The sequence below is a fragment of the Echinops telfairi genome, unplaced genomic scaffold (genome assembly GCF_000313985.2).
Source record: "Echinops telfairi isolate 266 unplaced genomic scaffold, ASM31398v2 ScPeMD7_23;HRSCAF=83, whole genome shotgun sequence".
NCBI classification, from domain to species: Eukaryota; Metazoa; Chordata; class Mammalia; order Afrosoricida; family Tenrecidae; genus Echinops; species Echinops telfairi.
The window spans coordinates 34,738,972-34,766,811 of NW_022103920.1; the positions used below are offsets into that span (position 1 = coordinate 34,738,972).

A 27,840-nucleotide genomic window follows, 5' to 3' on the forward strand; every position below is an offset into this window, starting at 1 on the left:
TCCCAAATTGACACCAGAGTATGTAACTACCACACCTGCCTAGAACTGAATTATGGTTTGAAAAATGGGTGGTGGTTCAATGATGGCTCCAGGCAACATGATCAAGGCTGCATTTGCTCTCACTCTCGATTATTAATGAAGATGGTACTTGCTTGTTGGCTAACATCAAGAAAAGCAGGGGTTGATCTACCCTTGGAACAGGAAGACCCTTATAGTCACATTTTCAAGGTGACTGCAGATACTACTAACATCCTGAATGGGCATCAGCTTCTATTTCCTGACATCAGCTCTTAAAATGTAATTTTCATATGGTACCTCAGTGGGAGGTGGCATATGATGCCAATGGAGATGGCTTGATATGAAAAATATAAATACTTTCATCTGATTATTCTTAAAGTCTACCAAAAATAGTTGTAGATATTTCTCAACCTGATTGAAACTGAAGTTCTCAAATAGGTGTATCAAATGTCGAGATGGGGGATGGGCACTGGGGAGTGGCTGTATCTCACTTTCTCTGGCTTCCCTATTACCAAGAGGAAGGATTCAGACATGACGCCCTCCCACGACACTCTACTTCTATTCTGGACTTTGAATTTTGTTACAATGGCCACACAGAACTCACAGAGAGCACTCAAAATTATGGAGGTTCATGTAGGATTGCCTTGTGTTAGACTTGACTCCATGGTAGTGAGTTTTTCTTCTGGTTTTAATTAGGGGAGTGAAGAGGTAGGTTACCACATGTCAGGATCAGTATACAGTACAAACACCACAGCAACCTACTTTTGACCAGAAACCAAGTCTCTCTCTGGTCCTCAGCCTTCAGCCACATGATCCCTTGGTTTCTGCCTTCGTGGGCCAGAAAAGCAGATATCTGGAACACGGCTCTTCTAATGGTCTGTGTTTTCTCTCTCTGCTGCTGCTTCCAAGATGGCTCATTCATTGAGCCAGCAAGTTGGTAACAAAACCTGAACAAGCCCCACTATTTGCATGGTTCCTTGTTTGCATAGCTCCACCCACTCATCTTGGGTACTTGTGTAGAAGAGCCATACTAAGGGGTTTCACTCCACCACAAAGGTTTAATTGTTGTACTAGGTTTATAAAACTAGACTCAGCAGTTTAATTCCTTAATTGTGCTCTATGGAATGGACTACTGAAAAGGAATAATTAATAACACAGTGGGTAGAGGGGAAATATTTTTTTACTACAGTGAGAGCACTCAAACACATGTGAACATATGTCATACTACAAATAGGAACAGAGAAGTAGAACTTCTACATGAATGTCTTGGTATCTTGGGTGTCCATGGTTTAAAAAAAAAAAGCCATACTCACATTTATTTTAAATGTGCATCCCCATTTCTACAGATACATTCAAGGGCATGTATTTTCAAAATATTAAAATCCAGGTTTATAAAATAAATCATGGAATGTGCTTTTCCTGAACAAAGAATTATTTATAGAGCAAAGGCACTAATAAATAGTTATTAAATACTCTATGATAGGTCTCAATATACCCCATATGTGTGTTATATATTGTATATGTGTTAAATATTGGGTTCTATATAGTGTATGCCAAGTGTTATATTCAGCACCTGAAGACAGTTTTCAACTCCTTGAATTAGTAGACATTGGTGGAGATTACAGGAGCCACGGTGTTACAGGGGTTAAAGCACTAGGCTGCTAATGGAAAGGTTAGTGGTTCGAGCTTACCAGCTACTCTATAAGAGAGAGATGTGGCAGATCTCTTCATGGGGGTCTTCTCCTTTTTATGCTTTATTTGCATTTTTGTCTTTATACTAATAGGATCTTATCCTTACCACCTTAAAATGGCAACCTCAGAAACCATTTCTAAGCAGCTGTAGTGCTCTCCACTCCCAGAGGGTCACTATAAGTCATCATCAAATGGACAGCAGGGGGTCTGTTCTTTTGTGTTTGGGTAGAAATTAAGTGATTGTTGTGACTGTACAAAATTCATTAGATTTTCTTCATAAATAAATAGTTCTTTTTTTTCCAGAATCAAAATCACTCAATTACAAAGCCATGTCAGCTCTTTACAATTACAGAAGTAAGATTCATAATACACATTTAATTGATTTTACAGATGCAAGCCTGATTTACTAATAAGACCAGTTGTCACTACTTGCTTATTAAAATCCTTCTAGTCTTAATCAGTGAAAATGTAACAGCTTTTAAATGCAATGGGGAAAGTTCTTTTATCAATAGGCAACTGTCTAATTCCCAAACATCGTGCTTTCACTGTGTCAGCAGTGCAGTTAAAGGCCTGCACTTGGACAATGCGTTGTGCAAGGTAAATCGGAGACCTTGACTTGAGGTCCCTGGTGCCCCACTCTCAGGTCACTGGACACCGGCCTAGAATCTCTCAGGTGTCTGGAAGATTGTACCGTTTCTACCCAGCATCCTGCTGTCAGCAGAATGTCCTTTGAGAGAGTTCTTAGGTAGAAAGACATCTACCAGCATATCCTGAGTTTCCTTCCTCACTCCACAAAGAGAGCCTACCTGAGAGCATGGATTTCAGGGCTCTGACATTTAACTCCCTTCTGGTTGAGATTTCCTCTATGCTTAACAACATTTGGGTTCTGCCAGGCCTCACCTCTCCCAAGACCTTTCAAGAAAATAAGGTCTTATGGAGGACACATCTGAAATATTAAGTTGGGCTACCACCTTATCTCTAAGTCACTTTTACTAATATGAAAGCGCTTCGATTGGACTATTTTTTGACGTAGAGGCCAGAAAGGTCTATTACAGGCTGGATAACTTAATAAACTTTTCTTAAAGTGCTTCTGAAAAAAGAAGCTGGTGAGGGTTTCAGAAACAAACCGCCCAAACAGAAAGAGCATAGGGTTTTCTTTCCCTTGAGTTTAAAACATTCACTTTCATATAAAGAAAAATTTGCAAAGGAGGGGAGTGTGTGAGGAATGTGGCTGAAATATCAACCTAAGTAGTACATCTTGAGGGCCCCGTTTAGCAAAACCATAGAATTGTTCAGAGAAATCCTTCACAACATCCACCATACCATAAGGAAGCAAGTGTACAAAATCAAACAAAGAAAATTACTCATTTGTATCTTCAATTGTTAGACAATGCCATTTCATGTAAAACTGAGCTGGCCTTTTCAATATGAATATTAGTAAGTATATTTAATTTTACTATTTCAGTAGTTAGTTATGTAATAAAATGATCAAACCCTTTAAATGTTTTTTTTTTTTTTTGGTACTTTCTTGCAACAGACTGAAAATTATCTATTAGAAGGTTTTTTGGTTTTTTTTAACTCAATGAACTATGTCTGTAAGAAAATAAGGGAATGCAGCAATGTGCTCAGGCTCCGTTAATTGGTCTCTGTTGCAAATGCATTTAAGAAGGACTGACGACAGAGTGCATACCACCCATTACAATCCCCCCTAGTGTCCCCCAAAACATTGTCAATTGTTCTGCCCCCCAACTGGACCCAAGCCGGGTGCCATGGACCACAGGGACACTGAATCCTGGCTCTTCAAAGTGCACAGCATGCCCCAGCAGCTGCATCAGTGAGGTCCAATACAGGAACTTCACTGGGTGAACTGGACTGTACCCCAGACCCACATGGACTAAGGACTACGTCAGAAAATGCATGGGGTCTGAGGCAGCCGAAGACAGCTCCACCAAGACTGTTGAACTGCTGGTAGGCACCCAAACATGGTCTTGCTACATCCAGGCCCTATATGCTCTAGTAAGATATGTATTATGCTGGCAAACTTGTGGATGACATTCTCAATGATTACTATTGTAAATTTCCCTGACGAGTATCCCCCATCGTTTGTGTAAATAGTGTGCAGCTACGAAAGGATTGATTCTGTACAAGTGAATAACTCTGCTACTACGATAAGGAAAAGTTATCCTACCTGAGTCCCATATCCCTCTTTCAGCCGGGCTTCAAAATATTAGTACCAGGGGCTAATTAAAGACAATAGTAAAGGAAGATTATTATTCCCCAGGAGGAGGATTGATGAGATGCTCTACCATAAATGAACAAGGAAGTCTTGAAAGGGAACCAAAGGCAGAGAATAAACAAGCAAACAATAACAACAACTACAAAAAAACCCATAGATACAGGAATGGGTTTGGGGCTGGCACTAAATCCTAGCTCCAAATTAAGACGAATTAGTCTGTATATCATGGCCCTGTTCGATACTCACCCTCAGGAAGGAGCCACAGAAGATAGAGGTGCTATAGAAAAAAATGTAGCAAAGAAATTAGTTGGTGCCTGGCTATCAGATAAAATAGCATCTGGGGTCTTAAAGGCTTGTCTCCAGACAAGCAGCCATCTATCTACGTGAGATGTCAACTAAGTCCACATGGAAGAAGCACACCATCCTCAGTCACTGAAGGATTATAAATCATATAATCTGAAGGATGGGATTAGTCTCAGAGCCTAAATTGTAAGAGTCTGGTTTGCAGAAGGCTGTGGATGACAGTGGGAGACCAAGATACATTTGTAGGAACTACATAGGAAATGAAGCCTCTGAAGATTCTCCTCTGAGATCCGTGAGAGGGGGGTGGGAGGAGAGTGGTTACTAAGCAGACTGCGTTGGAGAGATGAGTATAGAAGATCACAGGCAGAACCCTGACTTCAACAGTTCAAACTTTGTCAGCTGATCCCCCTTGATGCATGCTGGACCTGATCTGGGTTTCAGTACTTTTTGTTTTGTCTTTTTTTCATTTGTTCATATTAGGATGTATCTCAGAGGTGTTAGGTCCTTGGGGTGTCTTGAAATCGCCATATGTTTTCCTGTGTATGTTTTGGTATATGAAACCCAGGGTTGATGAACATATAGGGGCAGCAAGTAGAATAAGGGTTTCGGGGTTGGGGGACTTACAGTGTTGGGGTGGCGGTAAGAGGGGGATGATTTCTAGGAGTCCAGGAAGAAAAAGAATATTTGGAAACTGAGTGTGGCAGTGATGGTACAATTCTGCTTGATGTGATGGAACTACGGAGCGAACACTATATATGTAGTCACCCAAATGAGTCATAAATTATCGATAAAAGAGAACTGACTCTAAACTATACTGAGAGCCTGCGGTGCCAGACCTCCATACGTTCACGCCCATTCGCTCACAAGCTGTCAGACTCCAGGTGGAAGAAATCCTCAAGGCTCCAGGTCTCCACAAGCAGGCGAGCCGTTTGTGAAAACACACTGGGGGGATTGTAGCAAGTCCTCAGTACTGACAGTGGCTGCTTCTCAGATCCAGGGGATTGGGGCTGTTTTTCCCCCCAAATGCAAGACTGTGAGTGCTAGCTTTTTCTTTTTTTCTTATTCTTTTTCCAGGAAGAAAAAATTTGAATTTTTATGTGAAGCATCCTATTTTATTGGCCAGGCCAGGAGTTTAAAATCATAATGACAATTAAGATAATAAATAAAAAGAATCAAGACACTAATTACAACGTGCCAAACGAACCACTCCCACCAGCCAGATTTGATTGCCGGGCTTCTTGCTGAGGACCTCTCATGTGGTTGCCCTTGAGTAGCTAGCTGTTGATTCATGGTGACCCCATGGCTGCATTAGAACTGCCCCCACAGGGTTGTCAATGCTATCACCTCACAGAAACAGGTCACCAGGCCTGCCAGTTGGTTTTAACTGCCAATCTTACAGTGACTGGTCAAGCTTAAAACCATTTGCAGCACCCACGGCCTGCCAACTGTAGACTGTCCACCAACTCAAATCCATCATCCCGGCATTGATTCTGACTCATTGCAACCCTGTAGGACAGACTAGAGAGGAGCTGACTAACATGTCTCTCTCCCATAGAATGACTCCTGCCCTTGGACTGTCAGTATTTCTTAGCAGCCAAGTACTTGACCATTGTACTACCAGGTCTCCTCCATATAGCTTTCCCTCTCTGAAAATAAGACCTAGACTGCTTCCATGGCTCGCTCCCCATCACACTCTGCCTTGCAGGACAGGTGTCCGAGGACAGCAGATTCCATTTTTGCTCCATTGCAGGGTACCAGCTGGAGGCCCCAGCAGATGGTCTCAGAGGGGCAGGAACTAAACGCATGTTAAATGGTTGACATGAAATTTCAAGAAAAGTGCTAGAATATAGTTGTAGGCCCTTTCTAGCATTAGCCATCCATGAAAATCATATCAAACCCAGGAAATATTTATCAAAAGGGGGGAAAAAGTGAGGGAGGTTATCATTTGATGTGACTTTTTTACTGCTGTCCAGGTGAAACTGTGCTCGGGAGAGTCCCAATCACCGATTTTTCAGCAGCAGATTACCAGGCCTTTCGTCCAATCACCTCAGGATGGACTTGAATGCTTCCATAGCTACCAAACGTGCTTGCTCTTTGAACCACCCCGGTCTCCTTTACTGAGACCTTTTACACACACACATGGACTTGATGTTGTGGTTGAAGGAGCAATACTGGTACTGAACTAGTGATAAGGAGGAGTCTCTCCCTGAGTTTAGGTCTATGTTTATGTGGACCAATACTGAACCATGTAAATACAAAAAAATCAGACCACCCACAGAGAGGAATTTTATTTAGAATTTGACAATAAATGGAATAGGAGCGAGAGTATTAACTAGTTGGCAGCCAGCTAAGGTCAGTCAAAGAACAAACAAATCTGTCATGGATTGGAAGAAATATAGCTGGAATGCTCCTTTGGAGCCAGGATGACGAGATTTGTGTCTCAGATACTTTGGACATTTTACCAGGAGAGACCAGCCCAGGAGAAGGACATTGTGACAGCGAAAAAGAGGAAGATCCCCAAAGAGATGGCTTGACAGACAAGTGGTTGCAAGGATGGGCTCCCACATGTGTGGGCCCAGAGCAGGATCGGGTCATACTTCGGTCATTTTCAGTTGCAAGTAGCTAGAGGACACCTAATAATAACAATAACAATAACCGGGCGAAGCTCTTGATTTCTCACCACCCTGAGCAAAATCAGGGAAGACCTGAAGGGTTCAAGGAAATACTGAATCAGAAATCTGAAAGACCAATGAACCGTGCAAACCTCCGCTTCTGTGGTACAGAGACCTGGAAAGCGAGATGCGGCCTGGCCTCAACTACTGACTGCTTTTAAAGGGATCGCATTAGAAAGTCTTGGGTGGAGTAGGAGAAAAATGTGGAACAAAATTCAGAATCATAAAAAGACCAGGCTTACTGGTCAGCTAGAGAATGATGAAAATATGGAAGAACATAAAGCCAGTAACAGAGATGAGGAAACGTAAGGGGTGGCTCTGTTTGGTTTGTCAGGGCACAAAATGGCAGTCTTGATGTCAAGATGGGAAGGGATATTCAAGATCACTGAATAGTGTCATCTTAGCAAAATTCTGTCATGTCTATAGCAGACTTGCTCCCAACTCTGCACCCACAACACAGATGCACCGAGACCTTGGTAGCAGACAGACAATTCCAGACTCCTTGTCCCAGTTGATAGAACAGGTTTCCCTGCTTAGTCATGGGTATAAACTATGATTTTTTTTAATGCAGACCTCAGAAATTAATCTTGTTAAGTATTCTTATGACAATGCAGAAATTACAAACTTAAGTGCAAATATTAATATGAACTAGACACCGAGTACTGTATTCCTAAAATGCAGCTTAATATCTTGTTATTCCTCGCACTTTCTGTCAGGTAGGTTAGTGGCCAGGAAAATTAAGACAAAAGGAAGTTCAATAACTTTCACATTGTAAATTTGTAATGACTATAGTACCACTTCTGCTTACATCAAAGTAATGCATTCAACAGCCTAATGAGTAAAATATAGATATGGATTTTGGGCCGTAATGGGATTAATGTTACTAATAGCTTTTAAAAAATCATTTGATTCAATTCATGAGTTTAATATTACATTTAAATTTATAGATATATTTGAAGTAGTAATTCAGAAGACTTTAATTATATAGGTAGTTCACTTTGCATATTCTATTTTGCCTCATGATATTAAAACATAGATTATTTAAAAATACAGACTACTTTCCAAGCATCTCAAAAGCTTAAAAGGTTGTTGGCATAAAATATTTTATATTTTATAGGAGTTTCTTTCCATATCTTTTCATTATAAGAATTCCACCTGTGGGGGGAGTGTGGAGTGGAGACCTAAAGCCCATTTGTAGGCCACTGGAGATCCCCTTACAGAAGGGTCTCAGAGAGGAGACGAGCCAGTCAGGGTGCGATGTAGCAACGATGAAAAATACAACTTTCCTCTAGTTCCTAAATGCTTCCTCTGCCCTCCACATCATGATCCGAATTCTACCTTGCAAGTCTGGCTAGACCAGAGGGTGTACACTGGTACAGATAGGAACTGGAAACACAGGGAATCCAGGGAGGATGATCCCTTCAGGACAAGTGGTGTGAGTGGCGATACTGGGAAGGTAGAGGGAGAGTGGGTTGGAAAGAGGGAACCAATTACAAGGAACTATATGTGACCTCCTACCTGGGGGACGGACAACAGCAGAAAAGTGGGTGACGGGAGACGTCAGACAGGGCAAAATATGACAAAATAATAATTTATAAATGATCAAGGACTCATGATGGAGGGGGGAGCGGGGAGGGAGGGGAAAGAATGAGGACCTGATGCTGGGGGCTTAAGTGAAGAGCAAATGTTTTGAGAATGACGAGGGCAATGAATGTACAAATTTGCTTTACACAATTGATGTATGTATGGATTGTGATAAGAGTCATATGAGCCCCTAATAAAATGATTTAAAAAATAGAATTCCACCTCAATATTAGGTGGGAAAAATAGTTCTGATTTTATCACTATTTTAGAGCATGTGGATGGAGATTATGTCACACGACACAAACAGGGGCCATTTGCCAATGGCCTTCCCAATAATCTGTACTAAAAATGCAAGCATACGTGCTTGTAATGCAAGCAAAGCTCATGTTTTTTTCTTTTCTTATTGGTTAATATTCTTCCTGGCCCTTTCCCAGTACCGATGCATGCACATTGCTTCCCTGAAATTATACTCAATAGTTTGCACATATAAATTGTATTTTCTTACAATGTATACATGCCTTTGATGTTTCCATATCATTCAATATTCTTTTATATGTATTTAATGACTGGGAAATGTTTCATTATGTAGATGGGCTTCATTTATTTAACCAATCTCCTGTTGATTTGTTTCAACCTTCTTTTTCATAGAAAGCACTGTCTTGAACATCGAATGTAATTAAAATTTTGCATACATCCATAATCATTAAGATAAATACCTAAATTATAATTGCTAAGTTAAAGAGAATTAAAATGTCTTGTGGTTGCATTGCAGAAAGACATGTTTCAGGCCTCATACTACTATGCAAGAGGGCCCCTGGCCCCAGACTCTGAACACATTATGCATGAGCGCATCACCATTATTTTATTTGTCAATAGAGTAGAAAGTGGCATCTCATTGAAGAACACAATCTTTTGTGGCCACTGAGGTTGGATGTATTTCCAGTGATTTACACAAGGAAACTTGGGAGGGACACGTCATAGGTATCCCTGAACAGATGACAGGAACTCTCTAAGCTTGTCAATGTCCAGTGCTGTCCCTCGAGTACTTACATGGCATTAAAATATTACACGAAAAACTAATATTAAAGTTATATGTTTAATATTTAATAAAGGCAATGAAAAGGAAAAGTCAATCAAATTCTTTGATCAAATTTCCTTTTAAAATTGTTGAATTTAAAACTGATTATCTGTCTGTAAGCCTTTACCCAATTCACAAGAAGACATTTTAAATAAATAAATATTTGTCCTTAGTTTAGTGCAATTATTTTAAGTAGATTTAACATTTTTAGGTGATGACATTTTCGCTGAAAGAAATGTGTTTTGCAACTTGTATTTTCCAAAAGTTTTACAATTTAAATAGATTCATTTTTTCAGTTTCGTACATTGAACTGCTTTCCTAAAGAAATTTTATTCAAAAGGTTGTGCACCTTGAATTAAACTGATTTTTACCTAGCCTAGATTTTCAAATATGTTTTAAGTTCCAAAAGCACCTGAGTGACGTTTTTGGAAGTGAGCTTGTGAAATCAAAGACTTGTGATATCATTGGCAGGAAAAGGCCTTATTAAGAGTGAGTCACCTATTACTGTGCAACTTATTTCAAATTCAGTGGTTCGACACCACCAGCCACTCCCCTGGAGAGAGAGGGCTTCCTACCCTTGTAAAGAGTTACCATCTTGGAAATCCACAGGGGCGGTTCTACACTATCTTATATAAGGTCGCAGCAAGTCAACTTTCATTCTATGACAGTGAGCTTGCGACAACCGGCACTTACCTCACACGGGTCCTGGGGTCTCAGCATCTCTCATGGGCTTCTCGTGGAGATGTTGTGCAGACCTGGACCGCATTCTTTGAAAACCTACCTGTCGCTGAAAAATCTGCTTCGAAACCCCGTGACTGGCACGAAATCCCGTTCCTCTCCACGTGGGCTGAGCACAGCAGAGCTTTGCTCCGGGAGGGGTCCATGGAAGTAAGAGGCTGCAAACCAGTCCAATCTCCAACTTTCACTCCACTGGACTCCATTTAGCTCAGACAAAGCCCTGGTGGCACAATGGCTACAACACTTGGCTGTTAACCAAGAGAGTTGACTCGTCAAACCCAGCCACCAGCGTCTCTTTAAGAGAAAGGTGTGTTCACTTCCATAAGGATTACTGCCTTGGATGCTCACCGGGTATTCTGACCTATAGGCTCCCTAGGAGTCGGCATGTACTCCTCAGCAGGGGGTTTGGGTTTTCATTTGTTAGTATTTCACTTGCAGACCGGTTCCCTTAAAGGTAAGAGGGAAATGCACCAGGGGGTGACAACCAGGAGGTGGCCCTTTATTTACAGCAAGTAAAATTACCTCAACAAACATTTACTAGAATACAATGGTTTCAATGTATAACAGTTCCGTGAAGTTCCATTTCTTTTAACTATCAATAGTTCTGATTAAGCCCTTGGAATGACAAAATATCCAAATGGATCTATCTAAAGTTGCACTTTAAAATAACTCTAATTCTTCATTTGAAACAAAAACAAAAAACCTTTCATTTCCAGTGTTTTCTTTATAAACAAAATTCTCTGTTAATTTCAAATGAAAATCAGAAAACGTTGATGTTTTGTCATAAAGAAATGGACCAGTGATGTGGGTGGCGGTGCTGGGAGGGTGGGGGGAGGGTGGGTTGGAGGGAGGGAGCCAATCACAGGGAACTGTGTGTGGCCTCCTCCTGGGGGATGGACAGCAGGGGGGTAGGTGGGTGGGGATGTCGGACGGGGCAAGATATGACAAAATAATAATTTATAAATTGTCGGGTGCTCGTGGGGGGCAGGGGGAGCGGGAAGGGAGGGGAAAAATGAGGACCTAATGCCGGAGGCTTAAGTGGAGAGAATCTTTTTTGAGAATGATGAGGGCAATGAATATACAAATGCGCTTTACACAATTGATGTATGGATTATGATAAGAGTTGTATGAGCCTCTAATAAAACAATTAAAAATTTTAAAAAAGAAATGTGTAATCATTACTTTGTGTCTGAATCCCTTTTCCTATAAGTACTTAATTTTAACATTTAAAAATATCCACTGATTTGTATATATATAAATGTGTATATAATATATGTATCCAAAGTTTTTAACAACAAGTTTCAACATGACTTATTTTTAAAATGAGAATCACATGAATACTAGCTTTATATCACTTGAGAACTAAGTCAGACTGAAGCCAAATCTGAAGTGGAAAGGGTTCTGTGATTACTTTAATGTAGCCTATTTTGTTGTACAATTTATTGTGGTGTTCTTAAAACAACAGAGGCATAATTAATTATATATCCTTACCTTCTCATTGTAGGTCCCCCAAAAATCCAGAACAGAAGATCATAAAGAGGGTGATCGCACTTGAGGGGGACATTGTAAAGTAAGCACTTGAACTTTTGTTTTTGAGATCAAATTTAAAACGTGTAGGCTTTGCTCAATTTTAAATTACATGGTTTGGAAAATAAACCTCCATTGAAACATGACTAAAGAAACATTCCAAATGAGCTAGTGCATCGTTAATGGCCATTACCACCCATTTCAGGATAGAAGGCATGCACAGGAATTCCCTGGTCCTATGGTTACACTCTAAGTGTGGAGCACGGGGGAATAAATATGAATTTTAATGAAATTAACCATATTCTCTGAAATGATCCTAAAACATATTTCCAATATTAAAATTAGCATGCTTTGTAAAAATATGACATCAAAATTTATTTGAAAAAATTTCAGGACATTTCATTATTTTACAAGCAACTGCGGTATTCTGAGGGGAGCCTTTAATATGCGTAGAAATTAGTAAAATGGGAAAGAATGTGGCGTGTAGCTTCTGGATCAGTGCCACAACAGTAACTTTACAAATTAGCATTGTAATTATCAGTTGTTTTAACAACATATAGTAATGGATTGTTTATTCTACATGCTGATGAAGCTAGACAATGGAACAGCATTTGAGATTCAGCCAGCTAGTATTGGTGTGGCATGCTCTCTCTCCTTCTGATTGCTTATTTTGCGTCAGTTGTAGCCGGGCTTATGCCATATGGCTACTTTTGAAGATTGTATTTAGAAAGTTTTCTGTTTCTGTGTTATCAAAAAGCTTCATCTCACAGTACCACCATCAATTTTACAGCAGAATCAAGGTCATCAGTTATCCAAAGGATTGCCTACAGAACACTGGGGGCTGGGGGCCAAGATCTTTTCAGGAATCAGTGAGATCAGGACAGTTTTCCCCGTCTTTTCACTTTCATTCTCTCATGAGCATATGGTGAGATTTTTCAGAAATTTTACAAGTGAGGAAGAGCCTTAGGAGCCCTGGTGGTGCTGTGGGTTAAGTGTTAGGCTGTTAACTGCAAGGTTAGTATTCCAGGGGAGAAACAAGAGACTGTCTGCTCTCAGAAAGGTTTGCAGTATGGAAAGAGGGTGACTAAAGGCAACATGGGCAGTAGGTTTTGTTGTTGTTGCTGTGTGTGTGTGTGTGTGTGTGTGTGTGTGTCTGCGCGCATGCATGCATGAGAGAGAGAGAGAGAGAGATCTGCGGGAAAGGAAGGGTGGTGTGTGGTGGTGGTAAATGTGATTAGTGAGTTCTATATTTCCATCATGGGGCAATCAAATACAAAAGGAACAGAGGCGTCCGGCACGACTGACTCACTGAGTAGCTTCTAAAACCTAGCAGATAATTGATTGGAAAAATAGATTCATGTTTTTAATTTCTGATGTTTTAAAATAAATTGAAAATATATTTCCTTTGAAACTTTGGTATCTGAAGGTCCTCGATATTATGGGCTTTCAATTGGTATTTACTATATTCACACATTGTGTGTGTGTGATAACAGTGGAAAGTTTTAAGGAATATGTTGTAATAAAATATGTATTGAAATTTTAAATCTTCTCTGCTGCCCATTTTTTAAAATGCCAGAATATATTTAAAATGATAATAAAAATACTCCTCAGAACAATCAACTTTATGAAACCAAAAAGGGCACCAATTGGCCAAAAACAAAGGTCAGAAGGCAAGAAGGGGCAGAAAAGAAGGTTAAAAGGAAATGGGAGCTCCAGGGAGGAGGTGGGAGATATGCAGATAAATTACATGAATTGCAGAGAATGTCCTGAAGTAGAATATGTATACATTATCAAAGGAAAATCTAATTTTTATGTAAACTTCCACTTAAATCACCATAAAGTGCTTCAAAAAATACATGCTGTGTGCCTGATGCTATTAGTCCCTGGTCAATCAGTTCTCCAACTTGTCACGGGGAGTACTTTGATTTATGATGGAAACTTGTTAAGTTCCTCCTGTACCTTGAATAATATGGGGTTACCTAATAGGAAAATAAAGCAGAAATGTGGGTCACTAAAGAAAAAAAAATGTCTTGAAGTATTTCACAAAATGATCAAAGAATAAAAATAAGACTTGTTAGTCTATTTGCCATAGAATTTAAGGAGCACTGGTAGCATAACTCATTGAAACCCTAAGGGACAGGGGTGAACTGCCCCTGTGGGTTTCTGAGATTGTAATTCCTCATGGGAGTAAGTGTCTTTATGAGTCAGCATTGACTCAATGGCGTTGAGTTTGCTTTGGGGACTCTGGTGGCATAGCTTTTATGCAAAGGGCTGTGATGTGCAAGGTCCACCGTTTGAAACAAGAAGGCAATCATAGCCTCTCCATGGGAGAAAAACTGAGCTTTCTACTTCCATAAAGGGTTACAGTCTCAGAAATTCACAGAGGCAGTTCCACCTGCCCCATAGGCTCATTATGAGTCAGCATCAACTCATTGACAGTAAGAATGAGCATAATAGCTAAGCACTTGGCTACTAACTGTAAGGTTGGCTGTTCGACCCCAACCATGCCTCTGTAGGAAGAAGAGCTGATGATCTGTTCCTGGAAAGATTACAGCCTATAAAATCCCATGGGAAAGTTCCACTCTATTCCATGATGCCAAACAACTTGACAGCAACTGTGTTAGGCAAGGTTCTCTAGAGAAACAAAACCAGGAGACTTATATATATATATATATCAGCAAAAGGGAATGTAACAGCTAATTAGTCCACATAGCAGTACATAGACTTCAGTTCAACTCACTTCTGTGGAACAATTAATACACTGGAAGTCCTTCAACTCTCCTGGGCTTCTGGGCCCAAGGTCAAAGAAGCAGACAGCAGTCTTCCTTCAGGGAACACATGAAGAGTCTGCCCAAAGGCAGCAAACATCAGAGTGGGTCACCAACAGTCAGTAGCTCAAGAGATTATTGAAGCAGACCCAGATGGTATATCTAATGCAAGCCATGCAAGGCGTCAGGATCCATCAGCCTCAAGCTCAAGCTATGTACGCACCAGCAGTGTGGCGAAGCAGGTCTCAAAGGAGCTTCAAGCTTTAGCAGCAGGATCCACCAGTTGACTTGGCCCACAGGTAGCACAGCTCATGGGTTGAGGCAGAGAACTAGGTAAAGCAGCAACATACTCCAGCACACTCTGATCACCAGAAAGCAAGAGAGAGGAGGCGTGCCTTGCAGAGCCATTTATCTCTTGCCCTCCAGTCACGCTGCAACCTGATTAATCCCACATGTTCCTAGTGCCTAGGTTGGCACAATAAACCTACCTATCACAGCAACTAATAACAACAACCCTTATAAGATTTTGCAATATTTTTACTTTGAATTACACCCAAGTAGAGGGTCTAGATCTACTGCCATCCAGTCAACACCAACTCATGGCAACCCTATAGGGCAGGGTACAACTGGCCCTGTGACAGTCTGAGACGGTAACTCTTTAGAGGAATAGAATGCCCTTTCTCCCACAGAGCAGTGGGTGGTTTCAGACTGCTGACCTTGAAGTTAGCAGCCAATGCATAACCATTTTGTTACCAGGGCTCCTAGAGAGTACAGCAGAAACCATACTATTCATAGAATTTATGCTCTTTAAAGGCTCAATCTAATTGTCAATAGTCTACTAGTTAACTTCATAGGTTACAAAGAGGCCAATATGTAGTCAAATACACCTTAAAGAAGACCCATTTAAAGCCTGTGTACATGAAGAAATAAGGACCCCGGGACCTAACAGTCATGCTAGGCTCACTGGAGAACAAAAATGGCAGCACAACAGCACCTGTGCCATCACCTCCTGATGTGCTACTTTTGTCTGTCTTCTCTGGGTTTGAATGGGGTATGTGGGTATTGAGATTCAGAAATCCAAACTGTGTAACCAGGTTTTTCAATGAGCTTCATATAATCAAGTTATATTTCATGTACTTCTTTCATTGACAGTGGAGGCCTTAATGTCATGCATTTAATGAGCACAAGTCTAAACACAACTAAGTGTTGGAAAGCTAACCCCTAAGTCAGTGGCTCAAGCCCACCAGCGGCTCTGAGGGGAGAAAATCAGAGCGTCTGCTTTCCTAAAGCTGCACAGCCCTGGCTTTTTGATGTAGTCTAAACCCCAAAGAACCAAAATGAACAAAGGAGACATGGTTCTTACACTAGTGCGGCTACCGTAATTCTAGTGACTGGAGAGGAAGCCAGAAATATATAAAGCAGCACAAAATCCCAGGTCAGGAGTGAAAATTGCAATGAAAACAAGTAAAATCGAAAGAGGAGACTGGGGTTTGGGTAAGGTCCTGGGGTGCAGTTTTAAGTAGAAGCTGTTGAGCACACTGCCTAATTCAGGAAGGGAACTATCCTGGTATTTGGAGAACATTGTAGTAAAAATACAAATTGTCCAGAGGTACCAATTAGGTGAGTCCAAAAATAAATGCATAAATAAATGAAAAGCTAGACTAGTTGGACCTGACAGCTGCAGGAGTTAAACTGTTAAACTGCAGGAGGGAGGTTGAGGGAGGAGAGTTTTTTTGTGGGCTTTTCAAGGTCTTATAAGTCATAATAAGAACTTGGAATGCTATTTTAGTAAAATATGAAACCAGTAGAGGGTTTGGCATGACAGGATATGATCTCTGTTCTGAAAGGTTCGCCAGTCTGCTTTTTAGAGAATGTGTATGGACTGAAGGGGACAGTCTGACCCAAGGACCTGGTCAAAGCACTTTTCCCTTGAGATAATAACGTCTAACCTCTTCCCAAAGTAGGTGCTTTTGTTTATGACATAAATGATGGCTACTTTGGGTTGTGATTTCAGAATGACTCATATAAAAGCAATCACATTATTTGTGGTAATGGGCATTATGATTATATGGGTAAGATTATAAGTAGAGTTGAAATATTTGTTTAAAGATTTCATCCCCAAATTCTAAAAGCACATGCTTTAAAAATCACAAAACAAATTGTTTGAGTTTCTGCATTGCTCTGCTAGCAAATGGTCATTTTCTTTTTTGTTTTCAAATGGTCATTTTCTTAATACTAATCTAAATGAGTACAGTTATTTGTAACATTTAAAAGACAAAATCTAATGAAAGTAGTATTTGGACAGACCCATTCATCCCACACAATATTTGTCACTGTTATTTGATTTTCTTTATTAATTTTCTATGACTCACAAAGAAATACTGTTGTTGAAAAGTACAAAATTATTTCAACTCACTAAACTCTGCCCATTCGATGTGTATCCACCACAGCTGAGATTTCTAAGGCATCAACATTTCTCCTCGGGGCAATTGTATTCCTGTTTCCCAAACCTTGTTGGAAATGAAGCTCACTTTCCTTTCTCCTCTTCCTCAGTGAAGTGCACTTTACAGATCTGTCGAATCTGGTGGCATCATGGCTATGCATCGGCCTGCAATGAGTCTGAGTCCACTCTAGGGCTGTGAGTTGCAAACTGTGGAACCCTGGTGGTGTGATGGTTCCTCGTCGGACTGCTAACCGCAAAGTCAACTGTTCGAAATTACCAGTCCTGCTGCCAGAGAAAGATGAGGCAATCTAAGCCCTCAACAAATCACAGTTTCAGAAACCCACAGGGGCAGGTCTACCCTGTCCTATTATGTCACTGTGAGCCATTATCTACTCAATGGCAGGGATCTGTAGTAAGCGAATAAACCCTTTTTTGTCCTCAGTGGAGCGAATAGCTGTATAACTTACTGCTGAAATTAGGACACTTTCTCAGCACTAAGTTATAGTGAAAGGGGATGGTGTTCCTTATTGTTGTTCATTGTCTTTGAGCCATTTCTGACTCATGGTGGCTCTTGTGCAGAGTGGCAGCATTGTTACATTGGTTTCCAAGGCTGTGGACTTTTGGAAGCAGGTCTCCTAGCTTGTCTTCTGAGTTCAAACCTGGTTGAACTAACTAATTTTTGGCCAGTAGTAGAGGACTTAACCATTTTCAGCACTCAGCCATTTTATATTAATTTTTACATTGAGATACTGGAACATTCCATTTCCAAGGCCAATTGAAACAAATGGTCACCCTACTAATCACTGTATAATCCATTGCACATAATTTGATTTTGTTTAGTGTGGTCTTCCTTGTTCAGAAGAATTCCCAGAGTTCATAGAAAACAGAATCAGCTCCTGAGAGGAATTAGAGTAAGGCAGGATCAATGGTGTGTGTAATGCGTTCTGTCTACTGCATTGTCATTTTCATGCTGATACATGCAGTGGTTAATTTTGATATTACAAAGTAGTCTAAGGTAAAGAATCTTGAAGCTACTATCACTGTAATATATCTGATAATTCTTTTTAAAGACTAGAGACTATATTGTGAGATGTCAAAATACTGTAATTTATTAAAAATAACTTTCTGGTATTAGTAAAAAAATCCATTAAATCACTAGAAATTAAACATTTTAAAGCCTGTTGACTTTAAATGTACTATTGAAGATCTACAAATCAATATTAGCCTATCACAGATGGTTGAATCATGTTATGTTCTAGCAAATGATGAAACTTTATAGGAGAAAAACAGAACTAAATTGAATTTTCTCTTGTAAAACTACAAATGATGCTTGTTTAATAGCTTCTTCTTCATTTTTTTTAAATAGCTGGTTCAATAGCTCTGAATAATAGAAGCCTAATGTGTCTACTTGGCTCACTTTGATGACCATGCATTGATTTATGGCCATTGTGATTGATCAGGAATTAGGCTAACTTTCTGTCCTGAAATGAAAGGATGGGAAAAGACACTTATGTTCAGGGACCCAGATAAAGGTGGGAGAATGGATAGAATGTTTTAATGGAAGCACACAGTTTTATTATATTGATCTCAACTGGGAGCTGGATTCGCGGTTGCTTTGGAGAGGAAAAGGATATGTATACACTAGGACTTAGCACTATCGGTAACCGGAGCAGGTTTCAAAACCTCTGAAGGTCTTTAGCCTGAGTTAATTAGAATACTGAATTTTCCAGTTCTACCTCTTTATTTACTATTTCAACTATGATCTATACTGCTGTTTAATAAATAAGCTTTTGAGGAGAAGAATTTAGTGTCTGAGGGCCTGTCCAATGGCTTAGTTACTAATAAATAAATAATAAACATTTGTAAAGGAAAAACACACATCAGTTCCACTCTTTCTTTATAACCTTAGAAAGTATTAATATATTTGAGATATTCTTATCTATTTCTTCTTGCTAAAAAAAGGCAATTCTTCCCTGCTGAGCAATGATAGGCAGGTAGCCCATGGCTTTACAGAAATCTTTCTTTCTTTTATAAAGTTATAGATGATTATTTACCATGCTGCTGCTCTATCACCGGATTAAAGTGGAATTTGTAATAAAAAGGGTGGTTTTACCATGAGAGTCACTTCAACTTTATAATTAAAAACATTGATCTCAATTATTTTTAAGGCCAAATTATTTCTGTTATGAATTTAGACTTATAAGAAAGTTGTTGATGGCAAACCACTAAATACAGTGTACATACTCTTGTCTGAGTTGATGCGCCAATGTCTGGCAGTCAATAGACCATTTAGTATGTTGACTTGTTCCTTCTAATAAGGAACCTGCTCCTTTCTCCCAGGAGTATCTCAGAATGACTTCTTTTGCAACTTTAGTTGATTGTGTACTGAATAGGGGTCTACTTTAAATATGAACATTTCTATGTCCATCCATTCAGGCATAGTTCTTCATTTACCCACTCATTGTCGTATGGAGGCCATCAGCAAAAAATCAGACCAACTTTATTCATATCCCAGCTTTTCCATCACGCTGTTATTTGTCAAGGTACTTAATCCTCTATGTCTCATTTTCTTTAAGTGCGAAATAGAAATTACAGTAGTGCATATTTAACAGAGGTGTCTTGTAGATTACATCAAACAATTAATATATTTCAGTTAGCACAATGCTTGGCACATGAATATGTGTTCAACAAATATGAGATAGTTTTATTCATAGTAGTGATATGATCATTATTTCTTGAGCTTCTTGAATATTGACTATGTGCTAGACCTGTAGCAGGTTTCAGATATATAAATATTAAAAGCCATAGGTAGTTCTTACCTTTATGAAGTTCATAACTGATAGAAGGATAGACACCAGACGAGGTACATTACAATATTAGTTTGTGATTGAGATGTGCCCAGATGAGCTCAGAAGGAGTAACTCCAAGCCTGCTCATGAGATGGGCTATGGTAGAATGGGCTTTGAAGTTGAAACTTGGGATATGGAGAACACCGGCAGCTTATTTCTTAATTTAAAAGAGAGAGAGAAAGCATGCTTAGCAGAGACCATTAAAACAATACTGGAATAAATGAAGTAAAAAGGAAGTGTTTCTCTCACTCACATTTTTGTAGATGTGTTTCCTTTAGTCTATTTCTCATCGTGCTCAATATGTGTACTAGAGGATTGGCAGTTGCAAAAGTGTTTATTAGATATATCCTGTAATCGTGCAGTAGTTTAGTGCTTGGCTGCAAGCTGCAAGCTCATTGGTTGGAATGTGCCGGCCACTCTATGGGAGAAAGATGTGTCAGTTTGCTTCCGTAAAGATTTACAGCTTTGGAAACCCTTAAAGGTGGTCCTTCTCTGTCGGAGTAGACTAGAGAGCAGTGTTTTTGTTCTGGACATTTTTTTGTTTTTGTTTTTGTTTTAGCAATGGTTGTAGAAGCAGTATATGGGATGCTTGTTGTTTGTGGTCATCGAGTCTATTCTAATTAGTGACCTACGTGTAACAGAATAAAATTGCATCTTATCCTGGGCCATCTTCATAATCAGTGGTACATTTGAGTGCATTATTGACACTATTGTATCCGCTCATCTCATTGAGGCTTTCCTTCATTTTTGCTGTCCCTCAGCAATACAATAAAAAAGTAGCATGGCCCCTTGATTAATTAACAATGGTATATGATCTAGACCAGTGGTTCTCAACTTGTAGGTCGTGACCCCTTTGGGGAGGTCGAAAGACCCTTTCATAGGTGTTGCCCGATTCTTAACAGTAGCAAAATTATAGTTATGAAGTAGCAAAGAAAATAATTTTATGGTTGGGGGGTCACCACAACATGAGGAACTGTATTAAAGTGTCGCAATATTAGGAAGGTTGAAAACCACTGATCTAGACAGTAGCATTTGTAGAAAACCAAAGTGGATATTGAATAATGTCCTCATTAGTTAATACTCTTCCCATTAAACTGACTATCTAAAAGGAAGTATCAGCTTTTTCGTGCCTTTTCCAGGTGGTCTATCGGGTGAAATAACTGAAGTTCTTCAGGTAGGAAACATATGCCCCCAACCTGATTGTCATCAAGTTAGTGCCAACTTGTAGTGACCGTATAAGACAAAGCAGAACTGACCCATGGGGAGGAAGCACATTAGCTAGACTTAATAAAGAAGAAGGAGAAGGAGAAAAAGCTGGTGAAAGAGAGCCTGGCACGATGTCATCTGGCATCATCCTCAGCCATCATCTCTTTGCTTAGCTCTAAGTGAGTGTTAACAGAGTCCTTATGGTGTAGTGGCTACAGTTGGGCAGCGATCAGAATGGTTAGCGGTTCAAAGCCACCAGAAGCTCCACAGGAGAAAAACTAGGCTTTCTACTCCCATAAACAGTGACAGTCTTAGAAACCCACAAGGGGTCACTATGAGTCAGCATTGACTCCATGGCAGTGAGAGTGATGGAAGTGAGTGTTACCAGTTTTTAAGTTTAGATTTTTTTCCCCACTAATCTTTTCTCCTTGGGTTGGCTGTGGAACTCTACTTTTAAGTTCCTCCCAAAGCTTTCTCATCCCTCCCCAATGCAAATACATGCCTTGTGTGCAGTGCTTCCTCAGAGAGTGATGTTTCTTATTAGAAAGAGTGTCACCTCTAGAGCTCATGACTGTATTAACCTATTTACTGCTGATTCAACTACATTTCTTATTGGTAAAACTTCCTGAAATTGTGAACTTAAAGTAAGAATAGTAGAGAAACACTTCTTTAACATTCTTTTGAACCAAATATTGATTTTTATTTTTTTCTCTGCTCACAGTCTGTCAAATATTTTAAGAAGACATACAAGTATAATTATCTCAGTAGGAAGCTCAGAAGATTACCTTCATTTTATTTTTTTAACTAAGCATGCCATAAAGATTCAAGAATATTTCAGCCTGAGCAATTACAGTACTCAACAATTTAGGAACAGATAGTTCTATTTTTATGCAGTTTGGGTTAACTGTCTTTAAGCTTAACACTGACCACTGTTTATCATCCAAACTGTCCAGAGGAAGCATTTCATCCCAAGAGTATCATGTTCAAAGCGTTTAATTTGTTCTGAATGCTTTTATGTTTTCAATTTTTTTATAAAAGGATTTTGTTTTGTTGGGGTTTTCTTTGTTTTTGTTTTTTTGTAAATGTCTAAGGATGATGAGAAGGCAGCATGGTATAGTGAACGGAGTGCTATAATTGGAGTAAGATGATGCTGAATGAAATCTTAGGTTTGTTGTTCAGAAAATCTTTGAAAGTGTGTGATTTAGGAAAAATTATGGACTTCTCTGTATCTTAATTTTTATTTCACCTTTATATTTCTAAGGTCATTTTGGAGCTCAACTAAGAAAGAAAAATTACATGCACAAATACTTTGTAGACTTCAACACACTGTCAAAATTTAATGGATAATTAGCTGCTTATCTATTTGGCTTCCATCTCTGTTTATACCCAAAGTTTGGTGGCAAAGTGTCTTTCTCATTTTATGCTGCCAAAATCATTGTTGTCCCTGCTGAAATAATTTAATTATATACATACATGTATGTGTTTTCACAATTGGTGATTTTTAAAGATGAAGGAAACCAGACACTTTGAAAACTACCCATGCTAGTGCTGAAATGCTGTCCATTGTATTTTGGGACTCTTGAGTTGATTCCTCTTACATATTGCGACCTGTTGGCAAGAAATGATGGTTTCCTTTTTGCGTATATAACAGAGATCCATACACTTCTTCTGTAAGAGCCCAGATAACAAATATTTGAGAGTTTGGGGACCATGCCGTCATTATCACACCTCCTCAAGTCTGTCTTTGGAGCATAAAGTAGCCCATGGCTAGTATGTACACGAATAGCCCAATAAAACCTTATTTATAAAGCTAGATTTGGTCCGTGGACCATGATTTGCCTAACCTTGGTCTGTGTTATGTTTCCTATTATTCTCTTAACTTCAAAATACATAGAAAACACAAAACATAATTTCTAGTTATTGCCAACTAGATATAATGAATGAAGAATTATAAATGAAGAATTAACCTAACGGTGCCTTTCTTGAGGATGGATTGTTTGAGACAGAGGTCAGTTGAAGCAGCAACATCAAGTTGCTGCTCTAAACGACCTCTGTTGAGTTGCTATGAGGTGTGTGGGTGCACCTTGACAGTGAAGACAGCCATCTTCAGTTGGATTGGGAAGAGCTATTATGTGATAAGAGCGCTGCAGAGGTTCTTGAGGAGTGGCTGCAGTACTCAAAAAGAGTGTTACTAAATTTCATTTCCCAAGCAGTGTCTTCTCAATACAAAAATGATAGTCTTGCAGTTGGGCGAATTTTGTATAAAGATTCTGTATTATGCTATTTATAGTTCCTCTTATAAACACCAAAGTAGAACTCCAATTATCTTTGGCTGTTATTTTAACACCGTCTTCTTGTGTTGGATCAATCCAATAGTACCAAGAAGAGCTAATAACCTAGGGGATTTAATTTCTTTAAAAATGATAGTAATATAGCTCCTTCATTCATTGTGTTATAGAAAATATTCTAATGTTATCTAGCTTATTATTATGAGTGATGTCGATGTATGTGATAGCCTCTGAGCCATGCACAAGCAGTAATTCCCATATTTAAAATGTTGGTTTTGAAATGAAAATCTATCTTGTTTTGTAAAACTGCACTGTGCTTATTGACAAATATTAATTCTAAACTATTCGTTCCATGCTTCTTCTGCAAAGTCATTCTGCATTAGAGCTTGTGTGGTTTGCACTAAGACACTAACAGTATTAAAACTGATCGTTCTGGCAGTTGAGATTCAGATGATAATTTTAGTGGAATTGATCAATTAAAAGAAACATTATTAAGGGTCCAGCAGTTGTTGACATTTTATTTCAGAGGTGAAATTGTGTGACAAAACGTGTATATTTTGACTATAATGAGTAGCAAGCGATTGATTTCAGGTTTCCTTCAGGCTTCTGCACAATTGAACACCTGAGAACCAAGGATATTTTCTACTTTGCTTATTGCACAAATTAATTCTACTCCCTGACCATTAGGCACCACCTGATTTTCATATGGAGCCTGGAGCAGGCGGTGACAAATGCTGTGTCACATGCTTCTCCCCAGCCAGGTGGATTGGTACTTCCAAGGAACATTTCTTGAGTCTGGATTTCAATTTTACATGTATCACAAAGCAAATGACTCTTTAATCTTTTATTATAACATGAAGAGGAAGAAGTAATGCATACTGGGATGGAGTGTAATAGAATGGAAAGCCAAAACGGAAAGATTTTCAATTTGAGATGGAAGTGTAATAAACAATCAGCTCTACAAAAGCATGGAGTATGATAGTAGAAGAGAAAATGAACAGATTAGAATTTGATACGTGTATGGAAAAGAAAGGTGACCTTTAATGGACTTCCAGGACTAAAATTGGGAGATTATGTAAATCTCTCCAATTCTAAATCTAATACTACAACTATCATTAAAATCAAAAGAAAGCTGACTGCATGATGGAAACGGAAATGACCTCTATCGTTATAATGTTTCTGAACCCTGAGTATCTTCATATGACTTTCAAAAACTAACACTTTTATTTTCATTGAAACTTGCAACATCTTTAGCAATAAGATGTAAAGAAATCATGATGAATGTGATAATGAAAATTATTACATCAGCTATGTTGGAAAATTCCACCATATAGATGGAGCCAGTCTGTCGTGTTAATATCATTTTAATATGTTCTTACATGAAAGATAGAGGAGGCTTGATGATACAGTGGTTAAGCTCCTTTGTGCTAATCAAATGATCAAGGGTTCAAACAGACCAGCTGCTCTGTGTGAACAAGATGTGTCGTCCATTTCCAGAAAGATAGCAGCCTTGTAACTCCAGGGTGAAGTTCTACCCTGTCTTATAGGGTCCGTTATGAGTAGTCAGAATATACTTCACAGCAGTTTGTTTAATGCGTAGCTTTTCATTTTGGTTTATATCATGAAAGGTAAGAAGCATTTTACTGTTAGTTTAATGTGTTATTCTCATAGCTATAAGAATGAATATTTTGAAAATGCTTGTTCAACTTTTGTTCCCCTTTCTAATAACTGTCTACTCCAGAATTATCTATTTTCTTAAATGGGATTAGATGTTGTTTTCCTATCAACTTTGTTTTTATTTCATTTTTAAAATCATTTCATTAGGGGCTCGAACAACTCTAATCACAACCCATCTATCCATCCTCAGGGCTTGGTTGCCCAGGATGTGTTCCACTCTCTCTCCTTCCCTCTTCTTTTGCTCCCATGTGCTCTGATCAGACGTGTCCCTCTCCCTGAGCTGTAGCTTCAGTGCTGTCTTCTGAAGTGCATTCTTCTGGGAGGGGAGAGGGGTGTCCACTTGGTTGGGATTGGGCCCAGCCCAGCAGACCTCTCTATTGCTTCTCTGATCCATGCCAGTATATTGCATTCATGTCTTGGCACACTGGGTTGATATCTGGTCCCACTCTCCCTCTCCTGTGGAGATATAAATAATACCCTCCCCTTAGGTGGGTTAGCGCCTTGTTTTCCCACTACCCATGTCTTTTTTTTCTCCTTTTCTTTTCCCCTCCTTTTTAGTTGGCTGCCATATGTATTCCCGGATTGGGTCTGGCCCCTGCCATAGTACCTGGACCCCAGGAATGTTTGTATACAGTAGCTTTTCCCCTATGCGCCTTTTGCATTTTTAAGCTTACCTCAGTGGATCCATGTTGTACTTGTCTTTTTGTACTTGTATTACTTCACTTAGCATAATTTCCTCGATTCTTCTCATGAGCCCATGTGCTTCAGGCGTTCATTGCTGCTTTTTAGAGATGAATAGTGTTCCATTGTATATATGCACCACAGTTTTGTTTTTTTTTATCTATTCAACCACTGATGGAAATTTGGCTTGTTTCCAACTCCTTGCAATTGTGAATTGTGCCGCAATGAACATTGGAGCACAGATGTCTGGCTGTGGTTTGTTTCTTGCCTCTTCTGGGTATATGCCCAGTAGGGGGATTGCTGGGTCATATGGTAGCTCAATTTCGCAAATCGATATCACAAAATTAATTTCCATAATGGCTGTACATACTTACAGGTCCACCGGAAGTGGATGAGAGTTCCTATCTCACCACAGCCCTTCCAACACTTGTTAGTTTCTGGTGTTTTGAATTGGGCTATCTTTGAGGGTGTTGGGTGGTATCTCATACTTGTTTTAATTTGCATTTCTCTAATGGCTACTGATCGGAAACATTTTCTCATGTGTTTAGAGGCCATTCAGATTTCTGCCCCTGTGAAACTTCTGTTCAGGTCCTTTGCCCTCCTCTTCAGTGGGCAATTAGTTTTTTTTTTCTTTTTGGAAGCTAGCAGAGTATTGTGGATTTTAGTAATAAGGCCTTTGTCTGATGTGTCATTGCTAAAGATGTTTTCCCAGTCTGTGGGATCTCTATTTACTCTCTTGGTGAATTATTTCCATATACACAGGTGGTTTATCTTCAGTATATACCACTTGTAAATTTATTCCTCCTCTGTATTTGTGTCCTTCCTTGTTTCTGATATCCTATATATTCCCTGCACCAAAGTTCTCAGGTTTGTCCCAATTCCCTCATTAATGTCCCTTATAGCTTGGGGTTTTACCTCAAGGACTGTGATCCATCTTGAGTTTATTCTTGTGCATGGAGTGAGGTAAGGGTCTTGTTTCACTTTTCTGCAGGTAGATAATCATTTTCCCCCAGTACCACTTGTTGAAGAGGGCATCTACTTCCCATTTGATATTTTGCGGGCCCTTATTAAAGATCAGTTGTCCGTATGATGATGATCTTTTTTCTGGGTTTTCAGTTATTTTCCATTGGTCTGAGTATCTGTCATTATACCAATAACACACTATTTTGACCACTGTGGCTGTATAATGGGTGCTAAAGTTAGGTAAAGCAAACTCTCCCACTTTGTTTTTTCTCAATGAGGAGTCCTCTGCTAATTCTGGACTTCTTCCCTCTCCATATGAAGTTGGAAGTCAGTTTTTCCTATTCTTTGAAGAAAGATTATGGTATTTATATCAGCATAGCATTAAATTTATATAATGCCTTGGGCAGAACTGACATCTTTACTATATTGAGTCTTCTGATCAATGAGCATGGAATATTCTTCCAATTGCTGAGGTTACCCTTGGTTTCTTGTAATAGTGTTCTGTAGTTTTCCTTGTACAAATCTTTTGTTTTTGTTTCAGTCAAGTATATCCTGAGATAATTCAATTTGTGCTTGGCTATTGTGAAGGGTACTACCTTTTTTTTATCCCCTCTTTCATGGTCTTGTCCAATATATGTAGCAGTATGATAGACTTCTGTTTGTTGATCTTGTATCCTGAGATTCTTCCATGTTCCTCCATCACTTCCAGCACTCCCCTTGTGGAGCTTTTGGGATTTTCTTTATATAAAATCATATTATCTGTGAATAATGATAGTTTCACCTCTTCCTTCCCCTGGTGAATACCTTTGATGTCTTTTATTTCCCTTGGGTTGTTAGCTAGGATCTTCAGTACAATGTTAAATAAGAGTGGGGACAAGGGGCATCCTTGTCTGGTCCCCTTTTTCAGTGAAATTATTTTCATCTTTTCTCCATTGACTACCACATTGGCTGTTGGTTTTTCATATATACCTTTTTTATGTTGAGGAATTTTCCTTCAATTTGTATGTGATGCTCACCTTCCTGACATGATCACTGGAGACAAAATGGGTGCATAAGTAAATGTGGTGAAGAAAGCTGATGGTGCTTGGCTATCAAAAGATATAGCACCTGGGGTCTT

General features: G+C 39.3%; 1 protein-coding gene across 1 annotated transcript in view; it reads left to right on the forward strand.

The window, feature by feature from the left end:
* The window catches only part of IMMP2L (inner mitochondrial membrane peptidase subunit 2), a 1,081,477-nt gene that overhangs the window by 723,855 nt on the left and 329,782 nt on the right, over positions 1-27,840 (forward strand). Inside the window, exon 4 of the mRNA XM_045288942.1 lies at positions 11,826-11,891. Within this exon, the coding sequence (XP_045144877.1) occupies positions 11,826-11,891 (66 nt within the window). The remainder of the gene's footprint in view (positions 1-11,825; positions 11,892-27,840) is intronic.